Below are 22064 nucleotides of genomic sequence, written 5' to 3'. Positions count from 1 at the left end.
ACAAAGCTGCACATCATAAAAGGCAAAACCTTCTCTTGTGAAATTTATCATCTTTTAAAGTAAATAATTCCAGTTTTGACTAACACCCACCAAACATATGCATATGGATAGAACTTTATACTCAATATCTGTCATCCAATGGCAAGTTAAATTGACGTATTTGATGATCGAACTGTAAATATCAGCAAGAAGATAAGTAGCCTGTGATAATAATGTTAATGGAAATCACTGATCTCCCCGTGGAACTCATTGAGGATGAGCTTCCTTGGTAACAGTCAGCGGTCCAACTGGAACTCATCACCTGAACCTTGTGTAACGCAGACCCAGTTTTTAGTTATTTGAAAAATCATTTGCTGCATTTTTGGCTGCACTTCAGCCCTACACTCCTGATCTTTGGGAATTTTGTGCGGAGGAGTGTGGGCAGATCGGGGAATCTCAGCTATGAACAGATCCAAGCAGCAGGATGTGGACAGAGTCATCTCTGTAGACTGCCTGCCCCTCTTCCATGGTTGCGTATGTGCCTGGGTGTCCTTCGAGAGGGAGCATGTGCTTTCCCTCAGTGCTCTCACTGCCTTTACAGAAAGATGGGCACTGCGGGGGATACAGTGCTTTAGTTCCCCCAGCCACCTCCATTTTGAATTGATCCCTTCCTGCTCTTCCAAACACCTCCCCCTCCCCTTTACTTTACATAGTTCACATGACAATAATGGGTTTTGCTTGTAAATATCTAATTGGGTATTTAACTGGATGGTGGTTAATGTTTAGAAGATGAAACAAAAAGAAAGTCACAGTGATTTTGGTGTTGGGAAAGTCACTCAGTTGCTGTTGTAGCAAATCTGTGTATAGGAAAAGAAGCAGAACCAATATCACACAGAGGCTTAGTTGGTTAAAGTGCTTGCCTAGTAAACAGGAGGTCGTAGCTTCAACTTCCAGTGGTGCCTGTGCTTCATTTTAAGAAGGGGTCTTGAGATCAGAGAACATGGCACACCCGCACCAGCCAACCCCACTGCCCCATGGCTGAACACTTCAACTCCCCCTCCCACTCCGCCAAGTACATGCAGGTCCTGGGCCTCCTCCATCACCAAACCCTAACCACCTGACGCCAGGAGGAAGAATGTCTCATCTTCTGCCTGGGGACCCTCCAACCATACGACATCAATGTGGACATCACTAGTTTCCTCATTTCCCCTCCAGCCACCTTATCCCAGGTCCAACCTTCCAACTTGGCATCAGCCTCATGACCTGTCTTACCTATCCATCTTCCTTCCCTTCGATCTGCTCCACCCTATCATTACCCTAACTTGCATCTACCTATCACACTCTCAGCTACCTTTTCCCCCAGCCCCACCCTCCTCTCATTTATCTCTCTACCTCTCTACCCCCTTGGCTCACAAGCCTCATTCCTGATGAAGGGTTCTTGCCCGTAATGTTGATTCTCCTGCTCCTTGGCTGCTGCCTAACCTGCTGTGCTTTTCCAGCACCACACTCTCGTCTCTAATCTCCAGCATCTGTAGTCCTGACTTTCTCCTGGTGGTTGAGAGCTTCAAGTTCCTATGAGTGATGATAACCAATAACCTGTTCTGGACTTTCCATTTCGATACATCATACAAGATATAACAATGCCTCTTCTTCCTCAAGGAGCTTAGGAAATTCGGTATGTACATAAGGACCCTCACCAATTTTTACAGATGCACCACAGAAAGCATACTAATTGGGTGCATAATGGCCTGGTATGACAAATGCTCTGCCCAGGACCATGAGAAACTATAGAAGGTTGTGTGCACAGCCCAGACATCGATTAACACTTTTGGTTATCACAGAAAAGCTGCCAACAACAAAGACCCCTCCCACCCTAGTAATACTCTCCTACAAACTCTTCCGTCAGGCAGAAGGTACAGAAGCTTGAACATGCACCAACAGGTCCAAGAACAGCTTCTTCCCTGCTGGTATTAGACAGATAAATGGACTCTCTAACTTCAAATAATGTTGATCTTGCTTCATGCACCTCCTGTGCAGTGTAACCTATCTGCCCATATGATGTGTACATCCTTGCTTGCTATGATCTGCCTGTACTGCTCACAAACAAAGCTTTCCACTGTACTTTGGTACACATGACTACAATAAAGCAAATCAAATATTGAATATTTGATTTTTTTAATTTTAAAACTCAAACCCTAAATAAAGCCTGAAAAAACATTCACTACTGTAGACAGTCTTTAAAAACAAATCCAGTTGACCAATTGCTCTGATAGCAACCACTACAAACAACTACCATGTGCCTGAAAAAAAATGCAGTTTCTTCCTTATACCTGGTTGTTCGGAAGCAATAACAAATGGTAAATAGGATACAATTATTGCAACCAAGTGGCAACAAGATACTTTTCCAATTGTTGGTAAGAATCTAATGCTTATTTGGCAGGAACCTACGTTACAGCTATTTATTTTGTTTGTTTCATTGATAATATATGGTACTCAATCACAGAACAAAATTGGTTCCACAAAGCCAATTGCTGCTCAGTTTCTGGCATCCCCTGCCAGGAGTTCACCTTTTAGTCAGCACCTATTACAGAAAGTCCAAATTATTCTCTTTTCTGTCAGTCACCCCGGTGAAGAGTCTGTCGTCTTTCTCTTGTCCAGGTTGACTCAAACTATCTGATATCGACTTACATGAATATGCAAAATGGGCGTGTAATAATCATACCTTTTGCAACCAGAACTGGACCCATGTCTTGCGCATGCTGACTCCTTCAGAAACTTGGAGCCAGGAACATGCATGAAATTAGGCTTAACACGGATTGTCGCCCTGCTTTGTTATGCACCATATCAATATAAATAATTAGTATCACAACGCGATTCACTTTTCCCCTTCAGCATACCTTGAGCAAAATTCTTACTTGGTATTACCATCTGATACAAAAGCAGTTTGTGATAGATAATGACTGAAAATTCAGATAGTAGATTCTAATGCTGCCCCTCTGCCCAAATTAACATCTCTCTTGCTTGCCCCACTAGAATTACTTCTAGCCACTCCACTTTCATTATTAATTATAAATGATAACAGAGGTTGTTGATGGTCTTTTCTCATGTAAACCTTGTTACTGATACTTCCCAGGAGGACTGGGAATGGGTCCGATATGACCCAGGATTAGACTGTAATGGCCCAGAAGTTATTTCACAGAGGCAGAGCGCTTTGTGGAGGTATCTTCTCTACATTTCCTAGCTCTCACCTGAGACTTCTGTCTGGACTGAAGTACTCAGTAGCAATTTTTCCAATTGTTGGTAAGAATCTGATGCTTTAACCACCAAACCATTCATTCCATGGCAGAATCTCTCTTGATTTCAGCAACAACTTTGTTGCCTTCATCCCATGGAAGAACCTGCTTTCCTTATCGTCAGAACTTTTGACTCGTTCAACTTGACTCACGTGTCAGCTTCAAGCTAGACTGGCTATACATTTTACACTAGGCAAAAGTGGGTACTGCAGATGCTACAGATTAGAGTAAAGATTAGAGTGGCGCTGGAAATGTTTAGCAGGTCAGGCAGCATCCAAGGAGAAGGGAAATCAACGTTTTGGACAAAAGCCCTTCATTAGGATTTTCCCGTTCCTCAGACGCTGCCTGACCTGCTGTACTTTTCCAGCCCCACTCTAATCTTTACACATTTTGCACTGCTCCACCTATTATGTGCAAGAGCAAAATCCACAAAACTAGTTTGGAATATAAGCTGACATTTCAAAATTGCATTTGAGTTGGTGGCTACACAAGAGTATCAGCAATCACTAAGATAGTATACTGTTTTTCATTGCTGACACGATATTGTTCCAATTAACTTGTCTGAATCCAAATTTTAAACTACCCACCATACAAGTAGTGTGAACATAGCACTTCAGATTTTATAACAGTATTTTTAATACATACATGCTAAGGTAACCTCATGGAGAAACTCAAATATGAATCTGCAATCCAAACACATTTGCAAATGTTACATGAAAGAGATATTTGCAGCAAGAATAAATCAGTCGTCATCTTCTTTTATTGCATATTTAAATTGTTTTGAAACTGTCTGTTCTCCAGTTATTACTAGCAAGTCTCCCATGTTGCATTTGGTCACTAGCCTATTGTTGCCAAAGAAAGGAGTATGGGAGAGATGGAAGAATGAAACCCAAACATAATGTTTACTATGTAAAGATGAAGGATTTAATTGTGCATTCTGATTGGAGTAATTGTGCAAACATCAACATGATTTTGAAAGGCTAACATCATTTCCCAGCTCCACTAGAACAAATTATATCAAATCTTGGGTTGAAATCTCAGTCTCATTCAGGTTTCTGATGGATAGGAAAATAGGTAATAAAGATAGAATATTTTGAAAGCTAATCCTTTACACTTGAGTTGACTATTTAGAAATTATTGCTGGTAATACTAATGATGTGCTTTTGTAGAAAATGGTTTTATATATTATTAAGTCTTCATTTAAGTAGAAAATATCAATATAGATTCAGAATCCCTACAGTGTAGACAGAGGTCATTCAGCCCATAGAGTCTAAACTGCCCTCCGAAGAGCATTCCACCCAAATCCCTTTCCTATCCCCGTAATCCTGCATTTCCCATGGCTAACCCACCTTTCCTGCACATCCATGGAATATACAGGGCAATTTAGCATAACCAATCTACCTAATCTTCACATCTTCGGCTTGTGGGAGAAAACCCATGCAGGTATGTGGAGAACGTGCAAACTCCACACAGACTGTCACCCAAGGCAGGTGTGCCACTGGTGAGGTACTGGAAGACTGGAGGTTAGCTAATGTGGTGCCATTATTTAGAAAAGGTGGTAAGGAAAAGCCAGGGAACTACAGACCAGTGAGCCTGACATCAGTAGTGGGCACATTATTGGAGGGGATTCGGGGGGACAGGTTTACATGCATTTAGAAAGGCAAGGACTGATTAGTGATAGTTGACATGGCTTTGTGTGGGAAAACGTGTCTCACTATCCTCATTGAGTTTTTGAAGTGACAAAGAAGATTGATAAAGGCAGAATGATCAGTATTGTCTATATGGACTTCAGCAAAATGTTCAAAAAGATTCCACGTAATGGACTGGTTAGTAAGGTCAGATCACATGTAATCTGCGGGAGCTAGCCAACTGGATACAAAATTGACTTGAAGGTAGGAGACAGCAGGTAGTGGTAGAGGGACATTTTTCAGACTGGAGCCTGTGTGTCTCAAGGATCGGTACTGAGTCAACTGCTTTTCATCATTCATATAAATAATTTCGATATGAACAATGGAGGCTTGGCTAGTAGGTTTGCAGATGACACCAAAATTGGTAGCATAGTGGGCAGTGAAGAAGGTTACCTCAGAATACTACAGGACCTTGATCAGATGGCCCAATGGGTCAAGGAATGGCAGGTAATTTAGATAAATGTGAGGCATTTCCATAAAGCAAACGTTTTCATGCAGAGGGTGGTGCGTGTATGGAATGTGCTGCCAGAGGAAGTGATGGAGGCTGGAACAATTCTAACATGTAAAAGGCATCTGGATGGGTACATGAATAGAAAGGTTTTAGAGGGATATGGGCCAAATGTTGGCAAACAGGACTAGATCAGTTTAGGATATCTGGTCAGTAAAATTGAGGTGGAGCAAAGGGTCTGTTTCTGTGCTGTACTTCTCTAATGACTAGATGATAGATTTAGGACATACATCAGGGGTAGTTTCTTTACTCACAAAGTAATAGAGGTGTGGAACAGACTGCCTGCAACAGTAGTAGACTCGCCGATGTTAAGGGCATTTAAATGGGCATTGGATAATAATGGATTGGTGTAGGTTAGATGTCCATCAGATTAATTTCACATTTAACATCAAGGGCTGAAGGGCCTGTACTGCACTGTAACATGGTATGATTTACGATTATGTGAGTTCACAGATTTATATGCATCTCTAGCAAAGTTCAATACAGATCGAAACAAGATTCATGATAACAAATATATGTACCAAATAACTTCACTTTATCCCTGAATCCCTTATAGTCAAGGGCTATGTGTCTGCAGTGACATCTTATATTTCTATAACATGTTTAAAGTACTCGATTCAGCAGCAGGCATGCTGAGACTGGGGTGAGATTATGCAGGTAGAAAAAGGCACAAACATACAATTGGAAGCTACTCAAGGTCAAAAGGAGGTAATTTTGGAAACAGAATAGTTTAATCAAAGATTACCCATGGAAAGGTGAAAGATTGCTTCAAACAAATAGATTAAGCCCTAATATTTGGAAACAGTCATATACAATAACTTCAGTGCTTAATGTAATATCAGTGAAATGTTACAGAAAAACACTTCATATTTCTATGAAAAAACAGCCATGAAGGAGTATGTTTGGGTTTAAAACCACATTATTCTACATATTATTTTATATTAACCCATATTATTTGGGTTACTAATAGTTTCCAATTTCTTATGCAGGGGTCAGCTTTATTAAACATTCTTTATTACCCTAAACATGTTTAGGGTAAATCCTGAAGTAAGTTAGTGGGCGGCACGGTGGCCTAGTGGTTAGCACTGCTGCCTCACAGCGCCTGTAGACCCGGGTTCAATTCCCGACTCAGGCGACTGACTGTGTGGAGTTTGCACATTCTCCCCGTGTCTGCGTGGGTTTCCTCCGGGTGCTCCGGTTTCCTCCCACAGTCCAAAGATGTGCGGGTCAGGTGAATTGGCCATGCTAAATTGCCCGTAGTGATAGGTTAAAGGGGTAAAGGTAGGGGTATGGGTGGGTTGCGCTTCGGCGGGTCGGTGTGGACTTGTTGGGCCGAAGGGCCTGTTTCCACACTGTAAGTAATCTAATCTAATCTAATCTAATCTAATCTAAGTTAATACATCTAGGTGCTGTTATACTCCAGGAATGATGATAGGAAATAACTTTAACAGAGTTCCTTCCCAATCTAATCAATTATCACCAACGTTTACATTTTGTGCTTCGGCTAAAAAAAAGGCCTTTGAAAGCATAAGATTATACATTTTAAGAGGTCAACAAAATTGATTAAAATTTTCTATTAAAATAAAGCAAATGAACAATTAAAATATCCATGTTTCACAGAAGTTGAAATGAGATATTTGGCAAAGCAATGTAGTCCTGTATTTCTTATTTATTACTGGAGCCCAATAAATATTAAAGTATATTTTTTTGGCAGAAGCTATGAACATTGATAAAAAAAATGTGAATAAAACCTGTTATATCACAATGAAAGTAATTCAAGCAGTAATGCTTAAAAGTGAACAATACAGCAGGATTTAAAAAGTGCTTTTTTATTTCTACATTGCTATCATACTGAATGACTGAAATTTACAAATGTTTATTTATTTAAATGTTCAGTTATGATTAACGTATTCCTATCTTCAAGAACTGTGTGACCATTTGACTATATAATTAACTTCTGTGAAGGAAGGAATTGGTCCTTCAACAGACAACCTTGATTTTGTTACAGTTGTAAGATTGTTGTCATTGATAAGGCCTTTTGGTATAGGCAGCCTTGGGTGGCTAATACAAATAGAAATTGAAAGAGCAAAGAATAACAATGGATATACTTGCATGACATCAGGGCATTGCAAAATATTTCCTACTCATTGAACCCATTATGGAAGTAAAGTTGACAGTTGTAATGCAAAGAAATGTAGTGGTTTCCACACAAGGTCCCAAAAACAGCAGAGAGAAGTGCCCAATTAACCTATACGTTAGTGATTTGGTTTGGGGATACCTGCATATTTTAGTCAGAACACCAGGATAACTACACCACACTTAGAGTCATAGATGTGTACAGCGTGGAAACAGACCCTTCGGCCCAACTCGTCCATGTCGACCAGATATCCCAACCTAATTTACCCTCACATGCCAGCACCTGGCCCATATCCCTCCAAACCCTTCCTATACATATACCCATCCAGATATCTTTTAAATGTTGCAAGTGTACGAGCCTCCACCACTTCCTCTGGCATCTCATTCCATACACGTACCACCCTCTGCGTGAAAACATTGTCCCTTAGGTTGCTTTTATATCTTTCCCCTCTCACCCTAAACCTAGGCCCTCTAGTTTTGGACTCCCCCCACCCTGCTCCTCAAGATTTTATAAACTTCTATAAGGTCAGCCCTCAGCCTATTCAACCTCTCTCTATGACTCAAGGCAACATCCTTGTAAATCTTTTCTGAACCATTTCACGTTTCACAACATCCTTCTGATAGAGACCAGAATTGTACGCAATATTCCAACAGTGGCCTAACCAATGTCCTGTACAGCCACAACATGACCTCCCAACTCCTGTACTCAATACTCTGACCAATAAAGGAAAGCATACCAAACACCTTTTTCACTATCCTATCTACCTGTGACTCCACTTTCAAGGAGCTATGAACCTGCACTCCAAGGTCTTTTTGTTCAGCAACATTCCCTAGCACCTTACCATAAAATGTATAAGTTCTGCTAAGACTTGTTTTCCCAAAATGCAGCACCTCGCATTTATCTGAATTAAACTCCATCTGCCACTTCTCAGCCAATGGGCCCATCTGGTCCAGATCCTGTTGTAATCTGAGGTAATCCTCTTCGCTGTCCACTACACCTCCAATTTTTATGTCATCTGCAAACTTAGTAACTATACCTCTTAAGCTCGCATCCAAATCATTTATGCAAATGACAAAAAGTAGAGGGCCCAGCACCGATCCTTGTGACACTCCACTGGTCACAGGCCTCCAGTCTGAAAAACAACCCTCCACCACCACCCTCTGTCTTCTACCTTTGAGCCAGTTCTGTATCCAAATGGCTAGTTCTCCCTGTATTCCATTAGATCTAACCTTGCTAATCAGTCTCCCATGGGGAACCTTGTCGAATGCCTTACTGAAGTCTATATAGATCACATCTCTGCCCTCATCAACCTTCTTTGTTACTTCTTCACAAAACTCAATCAAGTTTGTGAAACATGATTTCCCACGCACAAAGCCATGTTGACTATCCCTAATCCGTCCATGCCTTTCCAAATACATGTACATCCTGTCCCTCAGGATTCCCTCCAACAATTTGCCCACCATCGACATCAGGCTCACCAGTCTATAGTTCCCTGGCTTGTCTTTACCACCCTTCTTAAACAGTGGCACCACGTTAGCCAACCTCCAGTCTTCCGGCACCTCACCTGTAACTATTGGTGATACAAATATCTCAGCAAGAGGCCCAGCAATCACTTCTCTAGTTTCCCACAGAGTTCTCGGGTACACCTGATCAGGCCCTGGGGATTTATCCACTTTTAACCGTTTCAAGACATCCAGCACTTCCTCCTCTGTAATCTGGACATTTTGCAAGATGTCACCATCTATTTCCCTATAGTCTATATCTTCCATATCCTTTTCCACAGTAAATACTTCAGCACCACCATCATTCTTGTCCCTCTTTGGAATTTCCTTGTAAATTTGTTCTGCTACATTGTCCCACTAATTGGTGGCCTATAGATGACAAATGTCAGTAAACTTTTATGTTCTTTATCATTTGTTCAATAAAGGAACACACTTTGTTAGGTTGTAGTGCCACCTATTGTTGATTTTTTAACTAGGTATAAACACAAACTGCACAAGTTCATTGTGATCAGGACCATATATGTTCCCAAGAGACATGTACCATGCAAAAAATTTAGAATGTTACCATAAAATATTATACTTTATTATTACCTGACATATGGTAATTCCATTAAAGTACAGCAAATGTTTTATGTGAACAGAAAAAAATGGAACTGGGGTTAATATAAGGGAGTTTTGAAACTGGAGAATGTTTTCCTCATTTATTTTTAGACAGGAGGTCATCAAACCAGTTCACCTTCAGCAAGGAGATCCTAACATCTGCCTATACAACTGGATCTTATTAGCTAAAAAGAAAGTAGCAACTACATGTGGATAATTAACCCAAAATTTGCTGCTCAACTATAGACTAAATTCATTGGGAAGTGTTAGATGTCCATTTAATGTGAATATCTTTTCAAAGGCATAATCATGTTTACTGCCTCTTTGGCACCAAAAATGAACTTGTATAAATATAATGAATTAGACTTGCAGCTTTTTAAAAAATAATTGCCAGACGCTTCAAACAAGAATATATTTCTTTTGGTATTTTTCCCCCTCTCCTCTATTTGTGAGGTAAGCACAGCAAATTTGTACATTAAGTGTATTTCTGTGGTAAATCAGGTAGCAAGATCCTATTTTTGCAAAATGTTTAGAGGAAACTTGAACAACATCGTCAAATTTAACTGTGACCATCTTTTTAATGGCAATAATACACTGTACTATACTCCCAACATTATCTCTGCAGGGAAATCTAGAGGTGATCATGTCCTCATGTACTTGTTGCCCCGTTGTTGTACATGGGTACACCACACCATCGTCATTACCATCGTCATTACCATCGTCATAACTGCAGTCAAAGGACAGGCAATAAATGCTAAATACTCAGTGTTAAAAAGAATTATAAAAAAGGAAAAACAGAAGTGATCCCATTATCTTTATTTCCCCAAGAACCTTCCTTGTTTATTCTTCAGGCTTGACTGGAGTATACAATGTACTCTCCACTTGTCAATACAGTTTTACTGTCCCTTTAAGCCTGGAGTTTAATTTTGCTAACAAGTCTATTATGCGATACTTGGTAAAATACTTTTTGAAACCCATTCACAGCATCAAATGAATGGCATCAACCTTCCCAATTCCTTCAAAATAAATAAATCAAAATCAAATACAATTTGCCCTTCACTATTATTAGTTCACTGTTTTCCAAAATGATTAAATTTGCCCCAGATTAGTGTGCAAAGTTTCTCCATTGGTGTTAGGCTGGCAGAATTTGGCTGCCTGATTTATCCCACACTCCTGTTTTTGCAATTTCTCAAGTCCTTTGGCACTACTCCTATATCCAAGAAAAATTTGCAGACCATGGGCACAGCTTTTGCAATGACCATACTCTATTTTTTCAGTAATGTTAGATACAGCCCACCATGACTGCATGACTTTCCTACTTTGAGGACTGCTTATTTTTTGATGTATCCAGTACCACTATTTCTATACAGTACACACAAACCAGTTGACGGAGAGAACTGGAGTGCACCTTAATACAGCTTTAAGCATTTTATTTGTAAGGGAGTTAAATTACAAGCACATGCCTCCTAATTACCATTTCGGTGAATGTCCACTCAGAGACAAATGAATTCTCAACTACAAAATTAACTAATTTCCTTAACTAGAAAAATTGCTTTTTTGCATCCAAAACTCCAAAACATATAAGAAACTTCCATATTTTGTACAAAACATTATATTGTGAAATTCCCTTTCTCTAACAATTCATTTATTCTGTTATACATACATCCATTTTTTGTTTCAGAGATTTCCTTTTGCTCTTGCACTCCCTTCAACCAGGAAGGTAAATCTGTACCATTTTATCAGTTACTTTTGATGGACTGTAGATTATTCCAACCTTCAGTATCCCCACTGTGCAGAATATCCCTTAAAAAACTGAGAAATATAATTACATTGTTTCAGCAGCTTAAGTGCTTTTATCAACCCTATCTTCTTAGTTTCCCAAGCTTAGGGACATTTTCTATTCTCATGTGTAAGAAATATTGAGAAACCAACTGCAGTAAAATATCCCACTGTAAGATTAGGATGTGTAGCGTCAATGAATGAGTTTAATGTTCTTTGGTCATTTAATGATAGACGTGAAACAATCCTCAACTTTTTTAAAAAGATTTTATTTGAGCTTAAAATATCCTCTATTTTAGGTTATTTCATTTCCCACCTCCACATAAACATGATCTGTTCTAATCCAATTGCCCAACAAGTTCAATTGACAAGTTCACAATTCCCCATCATAAATTTCACTGATGATTTAGGATGTTTCACAGGTCTAGGAATAATTGTCTGAAAATAGAATTAATAATTTAAAAGTTATTGCAGACCTATTGCTTACTATGGTATATAATTTCACAACCCTACAAAGCTTCATTTCCACTTGAAATTTTATTCTACTCTTATAACACAAAGTCAATAATAACATGAAGAAAATCAGCAATATGCATTAAGACAACATCTGAAACCTCATTCACCACACCAATGATATTTTGCAGGAAATGCTTTGAATTGAAAATGGTTTATTTCCATAAAAGCACACCTTATTGAAAAGTACTGAAAGCATTGTTAAAGCCACAAATGTATTTACATAAGTTTCCAGTGTTTGTCTCCACCCATTCTTGTTTCTAAAATATACCTTTGAAAAGGATTGATTGCAGCTTTTGTTTTTCTTGCCTGACATACTCTCAATGCATGAGCTAAAAATATTTGAGATTGCTTTGCCAGTTGCAAGTGTGTCACCCAGACGTTCTTCAAATTCCCAGCCACCAGCTAAGGGGAGTTTTGCAATACAAATCCACCCACGTGGTAGCCCTTTTTTGGTACCTTAAATAAACCCCAAACTGTCTCAAACTTCTTAATTTCCATTGTAATGCCTCTGCTGAGTTAATCCAAGTTTATTATTAGTCACCAAAATCAGGAGGGCTTCAGCTTCTTGTTCTTTGCAGACACTAACATGGTCATTGTTTCATCGTCTAATCCACACAAATTCCAATTTCATATCTGACAAAATAATTATCGGGGGGCTAGGAAGTCTCCCTTCAACATGTTATAATTTACTGATGAAAGAATCATTTCTGGACCTGCCATGAGCACTTGCCATTTAATTTCCACTTTCCTGCTCACAGACCTTGCAAATGATCAGTTATTCTGAACCCTCAGCCAATATTTGAACTTGCCAGTAGTTTTCTTTCCTGTATGTCCCATAATTGTAACATGTTTCTATTCAATAAAATTTCCTGTAAGGTGGGATGGATAAGTAATCAGTTAGGACAATTGCTTACATGATTGCTCTGGCACAATGAATGGGTCTTACTTCCAAAATTCAATTGTATTTTGCTCCTCAAACTTCATTACAAGCTGTCGATCACTTGACTGACTAGAGGCATAATTTTCTTCTATCAACTGCTTAAAGTCTGAGATTTTGTAGTTTATTACAATCAAGAGGAATTAATTCAGTCAACATGGCAAACTGTTAAGTTATTATCACACTTAATTACCTTACCAAGATTTCCATTACCTAACACCCACTGTTCTAACACACAAAATTGTCTGAATTAAATTCTGTATTTGATGGCCTTATGTGCTACCTCAGCTGTAATAAAAACACTATCTCCCTGGATGTAAAGCAATAATGGGAATAAAGTAACTACAGTACCTTCAAGAGCAAAACTATTGCACACCGGACAATAAAAGTTTGGATTTCTTCAGATTAGAACCATCAACCCCAAACATCTGAAGTAATTCCTTATGCCAGGGCAGTTGCCCATTTCCAATATGTTTGAGCAACATTTGGGCAACATTTCATTGATCCTCATGCGATTCCCTTCACAAAGGTCTTTTAGCCACACTATTCAATATTTCGGGCAGCTCAGAACTTGTCATTATCAAGTTTTCCTCTGTTATTTATCAGAAAACCCAAGTAGTCACCAGTTTTTCTATGGTTTTGTTTATAACAAATTACCTTATTATTCTCACAAAGCATTACTGTAGAAAGTTTAAACCTGTTCGCCAGGCACATAGCCTTTGTCCTACATCTACAGCAGCCACCTAATTAAAATTAGGTAGAGAGAGAGAACAGGAAATTATAGACTGGGTAAACCTGAAAATCTGCAGTAGGTCAGATCTAGAGTCCATTATAAGAGACTTAATAGCAAAACATTTGGAAAACAGTGATAGGACTGGATAAAGTCAGCATGGATTTATGAAAGGGAAATCATTGTTGACAAATCTATTGGAATTTTGAGGACATAATGATTAATGTTGATAAGGAGAGTCAGTGGACAAGGTTTACTTGGAGTTTCATAAGACTTTCAATAGAGGCCCCATAAGAGAATAGCACTTAAAATTAAATGATTACCTTTAGTGTACTGACATGGAGAACTGCTTGGCATGCAGGAAACAATGACTAGGAATAAATGAATCATTTTCCCAATGGCAGCCAATGACTAGTGGGTACCATAAGGTTCAGTGCTTGGACTGGGTGGAGGAAATGACTGGGTGGAGGAGGGGGTTGCTGTGAGAGAAAGACTCACAGATTCTTGTGGAGAGAAGAGGAGAACTTCTTCAAGGTAGGCATCCTTGCAAGAGGAGGTAAAAACAATGACTGCAGATGCTGGAAACCAGATTCTGGATTAGTGGTGCTGGAAGAGCACAGCAGTTCAGGCAGCATCCAAGGAGCTTCGAAATCGACGTTTCGGGCAAAAGCCCTTCATCAGGAATAAAGACAGTGAGCCTGAAGCGTGGAGAGATAAGCTAGAGGAGGGTGGGGGTGAGGAGAAAGTAGCATAGAGTACAATAGGTGAGTGGGGGAGGGGATGAAGGTGATAGGTCAGGGAGGAGAGGGTGGAGTGGATAGGTGGAAAAGGAGATAGGCAGGTAGGACAAGTCCGGACAAGTCAGGGGGACAGTGCTGAGCTGGAAGTTTGGAACTAGGGTGAGGTGGGGGAAGGGGAAATGAGGAAACTGTTGAAGTCCACATTGATGCCGTGGGGTTGAAGTGTTCCGAGGCGGAAGATGAGGCGTTCTTCCTCCAGGCATCTGGTGGTGAAGGAGCGGCGGTGAAGGAGGCCCAGGACCTCCATGTCCTCGGCAGAGTGGGAGGGGGAGTTGAAATGTTGGGCCACGGGGCGGTGTGGTTGATTGGTGCGGGTGTCCCGGAGATGTTCCCTGAAGCGCTCTGCTAGGAGGCGCCCAGTCTCCCTAATGTAGTGGAGACCGCATCGGGAGCAACGGATACAATAAATGATATTAGTGGATGTGCAAGTAAAACTTTGATGGATGTGGAAGGCTCCTTTAGGGCCTTGGATAGAGGTGAGGGAGGAGATGTGAGCGCAGGTTTTACAGTTCCTGCGGTGGCAGGGGAAAGTGCCAGGATGGGAGGGTGGGTTGTAGGCAGTAAGGTTAAAATCAACCATGCAAAAATGAGGACTGCAGATGCTGGAAATCAGAGTCTAGATTAGAGTGGTGCTGGAAAAGCTCAGCCAGTCAGGCAGCATCCGAGGAGCAGGAAAATCGATGTTTCGGGCAAAAGCCCTTCATCAGTCCTATGGATAAATGGGAGGTAGAAAAACCAGGAAGGCAGATTATTATCCAAAGGGTGATAGATTGCACTTCCTCCTTTCCAACTGAGATGTCAGTGTCCTTATACACCAATCACTGAAAGCAAGCGTGTGGGTGCAGCAGGCAGTCAAGAAGGCAAATGGTATGTAAACCTTCATGGTGAGAGGATTTGAATACAGGAGCAGGATGTCTTTCTGCAATTGTAACTGGGCCTTGGTGAGACCACAACTGGAGTACTGTGCAGTTTTGGGGAAGGAAGGATGTTCTCCTTATGGAGAGAGTGCTACTAAATGTTTACCAGACTGTCTCCTGAGATGGCAGCTCTGATGTACAAAAGGGGGACTGGATTAGTTAGGTTACATTCTGAAGAAGGGTCACTGGACTTGAAATGCTAACTTTGCTTTTTCTCCATTTGCTCCCACACTTGCTGAGTTTCTTTAGCAATTTGCTTGTTTCAAATTTCCACTATCTGTAGTTATGTGTTTTATTTTCCTGTATCAGTTAGGATTATATCCACCAGAGTCAAGAAGGGTAATGGGGAAATCTCAGAAACCTACAAAACTCTAACAGGACTGGACAGCATAAACTCAGGAAGGAGGTTCAATGACCAGCAGTCACAGTCTAAAGATATATAGGATTGGCCAGTCACATGAGAGGAAATGTCTTCACCTAAACAATGATGAGCTGTGGAATTTGTCACAAAAAGTGGTTGAGGCTGAAGTACTAAATGTCTTCAAGGAGCTACCAATATAGTGCTTAAGGCTAAAGGAGATCAAAGGGTACAGGAAGAAACAGGAAATAAAATATAGAGATGGTTGATTAGCCATGATCATGCTGAATGACAAAGCAGGCTTGAAGGGCTGAATGGTTAGCACTGCTGCCTCACAGCGCCAGAGACCCGGGTTCAATTCCCGCCTCAGGCGACTGACTGTGTGGAGTTTGCACGTTCTCCCCATGTCTGCGTGGGTTTCCTCTGGGTGCTCCAGTTTCCTCCCACCATCCAAAGATGTGCAGGGTCAGGTGAATTGGCCATACTAAATTGCCTGTCGTGTTAGGTAAGGGGTAAATGTAGGGGGATGGGTGGGTTTCGCTTCGGCGGGTCGGTGTGGACTTGTTGGGCCGAAGGGCCTGTTTCCACACTCTAATCTAATCTAAATCTAAATCTAAATCTAAATGGTTTATTGCTGCTCCTATTTTCTAATTTTGTGCGTCTACATGCTACTAGCAGGCTTACAATGAGGCATGGTAGCACTGTCTGCTACTCTGATTTTACACGCCTCACTAATTTCTATCAATTTTATATAGTGTCAACCACATCTGCATCATCTGGCAGGATTTTAATTTTTTTTCCACAAGTATGTGACAAAATATCAGCGTTAAGACACATGCTTTCTCTAATTTTTAAGTCATCTGGGAGACATAATGGCCTAATTGTATTGTCACCAGACTCCTTATGGAAGGAATTCCAGGATTTTGACCCAATGACACTGAAGGAAGAATGATATACTTCCAAGTCAGGATGGTGAGTAGATTCGAGGAGAACTTGTAGGTAGTGTTCCCATGTATACTAACATGTGGTTATGGATTTGAAAAGTGCTGTCTAAAGGAGCCTTGATGAATTTCTGCAGTGCATCTTTTGGATAGTAATCTTCTGCTATCATGGACAATGGTGAAGGGAGTGGAAATGATGCCAATCCAGCAGACTGCTTTGTCACGGATGGTGTCAAGCTTCCGATATATTGTTGGAGCTGCGTTCTTCCAGCAAATAGGAAGTATTCCATCACATGGTGGCCTTGTTGATGTTGGACATGCTTTTTGAGTAACTCAGAAAATGTGCTACTTACTAGAGGATTCCAAGCCTCTCACCTGCTCTTGGAGCTCCTGTATCAATATGGCAAGTCCAGTTCAGTTTCTGATCAATGTTAACCCCTCCCCTCCACCTGCTCCAGAGAAGCATAGTAACATCTCTAAATAGGTTGATTATGAAATACCTACTTTGATGAACTCCTGCAGAGATATAGTGGAGCTGAGAAGGCAGACTTTGAACAACGATTTTTCTTTGCAGCCAAATATAACTTCAATCAGTAGAGAATTTCACCACCACCCCCCCCCCCCCCCACCCCCACCCAGATTTTTACTGACTCCAGTTTTGCTAGATTTTTCACAACAACCATGAGGATTGTAGCTTTGTCCTTTTGATTTTCCACCTTCACCTTAAGGCAACCCATCTTCGTTATATAGTTATCTTCCAGAAAGCATGTTGATAATGGATAGAATTAAAGCTCATGATTAAATGTACTTAGTCACAAGTTCACTCTCTTATCCCCAATAATTACAATGTCAGACTGTTATTTATTTTAATCAACCCACTTTGATGTGTTATAATACAGCAATCAAAAGAAATAAGTGCCAGTTACTCCCATCTCCTCCACACAGAAAAGATTTGATTTTAAATACAAATATTGGATCTGATGATGTCATCAAAACACAGCCATCAAGTATGAATCAGAGACAAAGCTGCTGGGAACCAAATCCTGGAATTGAAGAAGTCCAGAGGTAAATTGGGAATTAATCTTTCAGATTTTATGTGGGAATCAGGAATGTTCCTTCAGGCCTCAAGGCAGCCTTGGGTCTGTTTTGAATTAGGAATCCTGCTCGCACTATCAATTTCTAGCTGCCATCAACAAAACCTTTAAACTGAACTCTGAACTCCTTCAACAATTAGAGATGCTTCCTCTGTGCTGCTACAAACTATTGCTACATGTTCCCAGCAGTAATTGACAACTGAGGTTTTGTCATTCGTCTGTCTACCAGACTGTCCAACTATAGGTGATGGGCAAAAATACCCAACTCCATGCTAGCGAGACCATGCTCTTATGGTTGGTCAGAACAAATTGTTTTGCTGGATTCCCTGTCGTCTACAGGACCCATGCAGCAACTCCAATCAGATCATGGACAAAGTCTGTTACTAATGTTATCCAAATAAATCTCAAAACAATTCATGCATCTAGTCCAAAGCTAAACAGTCCATGAATTTTAACAAGGCAGGTTATGAAAGTCTTGGGGACACGGTGGAGTTTGATGTGAAATCTGGTAATCTAGGTTTTCCCCATTTTCTATCAAGTTCGAATACTAACTACATGCCACTGAAGAGTTAGCAATGCAATTTTAAACTTCCATCACTGTCAGGCAGAATACAAATAGCATGAGGGAAAGCACACAACCTTTCCTGACCCATGCATGGATTTTAAAGCATGACTTTCAAATCTCTTACTCAAGACAGTGGCATATGTTTCATCATGAAATAATGCAATTTTTTGAAGACATTCTAGAACAAAAAACAATCTCAGAATTAAATACTTTGGTCACACCAACAAAGATGTCTTGGTGTTATTAACTCTGTCCTTAGATTTTTGTGGTATCAAAGGACCCGACTGATGTTCCTCAGAGGATCTAAAGCAACATTGTGTATCTAGGAGAATTTCCTCAGTCGGTGAAAGTAAGCAATTCAGAAGAATAAGTGTTGTTTTTTTTCTGATTTGAATAAGAAAGAAGCATTTTTATAAGTTACACTGTGGAAACTTTCTCCATTCTTGAAGTTAGTTACAACTGTTGCCTTCCTGAAGTTTGGATACTAGGCGAATAGATCGGCTGTCACCGCGGATTCACAGTTGACAAGTTGTTCAAAATATTTCTTCCAGCATTGATAGATAGCATTGTCAGCCTCAAGAAAAGAAACACCATCCTGCAAACGAAGGCAAGTTTGTCCATTTGACTCTAGTCAAATAGTGGCTCTCATGGGTTCAAATCAAAAGCTATGCATGGGGTGATGGCCAACATATTGTTGAATCTCAGACTCACTTCAGACTACATGTCCATTACTTCCTAGTTAACATCCCACAAATTGCTCGTGGATATGTATCTGCTTTTTCTTCAAAAGTGCTATTAAAATGTAATCAGACCTCACCTGACATTTGCAAATCTAAGCTACTGTCCTTAAAATTAGACCTTCCGAAGTGGGATTCAGGACACCAAATGGGGTTAAGGGCTCTGACACTGCCTTTGAACTCAATAAGCCATATGCCTGCTATAACAGGAACCCGCCATCAGCTCTGAGGTTGAGACAATTTTCAAGCCTTAAAATGGAGTTGCAGTGGGGAAATGTTTAGGAAATACTGCCTTATATGAAGCAAGTCTTTCTGTGCAGGTTTTAACTTTATTTCATCATAATAAATATCATGCATTTTCTGTGACATACTCTCCTTGTTTTGGGTCACAAATCACCACAATCCGTAATGGTAATTAAATAATGACAATAACCCCAGATATCAGTGGTTAACTCTGGAGCAAGTCTTCAGCATTACGTTGGAATGCTGTCAAAGCTGTACCCAAATTGCTCTATTGTTTCTTGATATGACAGATTGAATCAAATAGCCTCTGACGCTCCACGGAACAAAGCTCCAGTCTATTCAGCATCTCCCAGTAACTCCAACCCTGGCAATATCCTTGTAAATCTTTTCTTCACTCTCTCAAGTTTAACAACATCTTTTCTATAGAAGGGAAACCAGTATTGCATAGGGCACAAGTTTAAGATGAGAGGGAAAAGGTTTAAAAAGGACCTGAGGGGTAACTTTTTCATGCAGAGGGTGAGTGAGTGTATGGAATAAGATGTCAGACAAAGTGGTGGAGGCAGCTACAATTACAAAAGGCATCTGGATGGGTACATAGAATATGGACCAAATGGAAATAGGTCAGATAGGGATGTCTGGTCAGCATGGACGAGTTGGACCAAAAGGGCTGTTTCCTTGCTGTATGACTCTAAATTGGCTTGGACTTGTACCTTTGATAGTGGCAGAGAGAGCTCATTCACTTGACATGAGGCTGAAGACAGCTGCGAACACCTCAACTTCATCCTGCATGCCACCATCAGAAAGTATGGGAATAATTCATGAAGCCTTTTTATCTCAAGCCTAGCTTACTTGCTATGCATCCCCTCCTGCATTAGTGACTGGGAGTGGCAGCTTTGACCCCACTTGATCCAACCATTCCGTTGTAGAGTCCAGCTGGAGCGTCAGCAGGTGGGCACTTAATTGGCGGTGGAGCAGTTGCTGCCCTCCTCAATGAAACAGGGCTGACCATTTGGCCTGACAGGAAGGGCAGAGGGAGGCACTCTACCAGCTCTAAGTATTTAAAGGTGAGTTCACTTCAGATTTACGGCGTCGATAATGTCAGTCCCAAACGATTCAATTGGGAGCAAAACACAATTTCCTGGAAGCAACTCACGCAAGGAAGGCATCTCCCACCACCACCACCCAACTCCAAGGTGTTGCACCGGCTCCTTAAATAAACGGCCATCGATCTCACTCTGAGATTGGCAGGAGGCTGGAAGAACACAGCAAGCCAGGCAACATCAGGCGGTCATAAGTCTACGTTTTGGGTGCAACCCTGCTTCAGGATTTGGGGTGGGGGGGTTTGGGGTGAGCTGCAGATAAAGGGGGTGGTGGGACAGGGTGGTGAAGTGGGGATAAGTGAAGACAGGTAGAGGGTACGACACCCGATGAAGGTAAAGACGTAACTGAGAGCAAGTTTGAGGTATGATTAACCCATTCTTTTGCAAGCCTTTTGGTTCCACAGGGCAGCCCCCATGTTCAAGTCGTATGAAGAATGATGCAGCTCCGCCCGCCCCCCATCTCTCTCTCGTGGTATGTGACTAACTTTAGCTTCTAAAACCGTGTGGACAGTTCCCATGTCAGTAAAAGCTGACCATCAACGCCCCGCTTTCTCAGCGATCGGAGAGGGAAAACAAAGCACACCTTCACTCGAAGACCTTCCCGAACAGAATTGGAATTGAACAGAAAGTGAGTTAACTTACTTGGTGACTCCACCTTCCAGGTACGTGGTCTTGTAAAAGCCGACCAGCGAGTCGAGCAGGCTGCCCTCGAACTTGAGGGTGAGGAGGTAGGGTTGGCCGGAGCCGGTGGCGTTCAGCTCCTGCTCGGCTTCGAGCACCAGGTATTCGTGAGGCTTGTACTGGAAGCAGCGGCGCAGCGGCAGCTCGGGAGAGCTGTCCGCCCGGTGAAGGCTGGGCGCCTCGGTCACTCGGGACGCCTTGATGTGCAGCCACAGGTAGCGGGTGGCTCTGCTTGTGCGGATGTGGATGACATTGGTGCCCGTGTAGGAGCCCGCCTCCAGGTCCGGCTTCAACTCCAGCTCGTAATGGCTCGGCTTGATGTAGTCGGGCAGGCGAAAGTTATCCCACGGGCCCCCCGACTCCGAGCTGGGGGGGCACAGCCCAAGCGGCGGCGTGGAGGGCGTTGGGGACCCCGTGCTGACGGTGTTCCCGCCTTCCTCATCCCCATCGTTCACCTCACAGCCGTCAGTCCGGTTGCTGAGACCCACTCCCAGCCCCACGGCCAGCCCCACAGCAACTAGCACCCCAGCCACGATCACCGCCACCCATTTGCAACTCGTGCTTCTCCTCTTCCTCGGTATCTCGTCGCAATCCATGGTTTGCATTTGGTCCTCCTTTTCACTGGGCGCACCCCTCCCCAGAAAAAAAACACACACTAAATACTGTGGTGTGAGGAGAAAACTGTAGATTTCCCCCCTCCGACAAACTTCGCCCAGCGCACACTGGCCCCAGGATGTCTCCACCCGAGTTAAATATAAATCTGCAGCATGTTAATGAGCAATGCAAGCTTTCAGAGGTCATGTCAACTCCCCTTACCTCCGCCAACCAAAAGGGAACGGCGAAACATTGGCGTTCAGGAAAGCAAATTTATTTGCCTGTTTTATTTTGTGTATGAAACGATTCACTTCCCTCACACAAATAATCGTTTCATTTTCAGGTTTTGACCCTAACCTAAACTC

The 22064-nt window shown here is 41.6% G+C and overlaps 1 protein-coding gene across 1 annotated transcript in view; it reads right to left on the bottom strand.

Moving 5' to 3' along the window:
• Nucleotides 1-21811, bottom strand: part of enpep (glutamyl aminopeptidase) — a 64743-nt gene extending 42932 nt beyond the window's left edge. The window contains exon 1 of the mRNA XM_043697755.2: nucleotides 21067-21811. Within this exon, the coding sequence (XP_043553690.1) occupies nucleotides 21067-21710 (644 nt within the window). The 5' untranslated portion in view covers nucleotides 21711-21811. The remainder of the gene's footprint in view (nucleotides 1-21066) is intronic.
• Between the last annotated feature and the right edge of the window lie 253 nt (nucleotides 21812-22064).

The sequence above is a fragment of the Chiloscyllium plagiosum genome, unplaced genomic scaffold, assembly GCF_037043375.1.
Source record: "Chiloscyllium plagiosum isolate Xiang-an unplaced genomic scaffold, Cpla_swu_hap1 HiC_scaffold_1, whole genome shotgun sequence".
Lineage (NCBI taxonomy): Eukaryota > Metazoa > Chordata > Chondrichthyes > Orectolobiformes > Hemiscylliidae > Chiloscyllium > Chiloscyllium plagiosum.
Note: the sequence above shows the minus strand (reverse complement) of the source record. Positions and strands in the feature narration are given on the sequence as shown.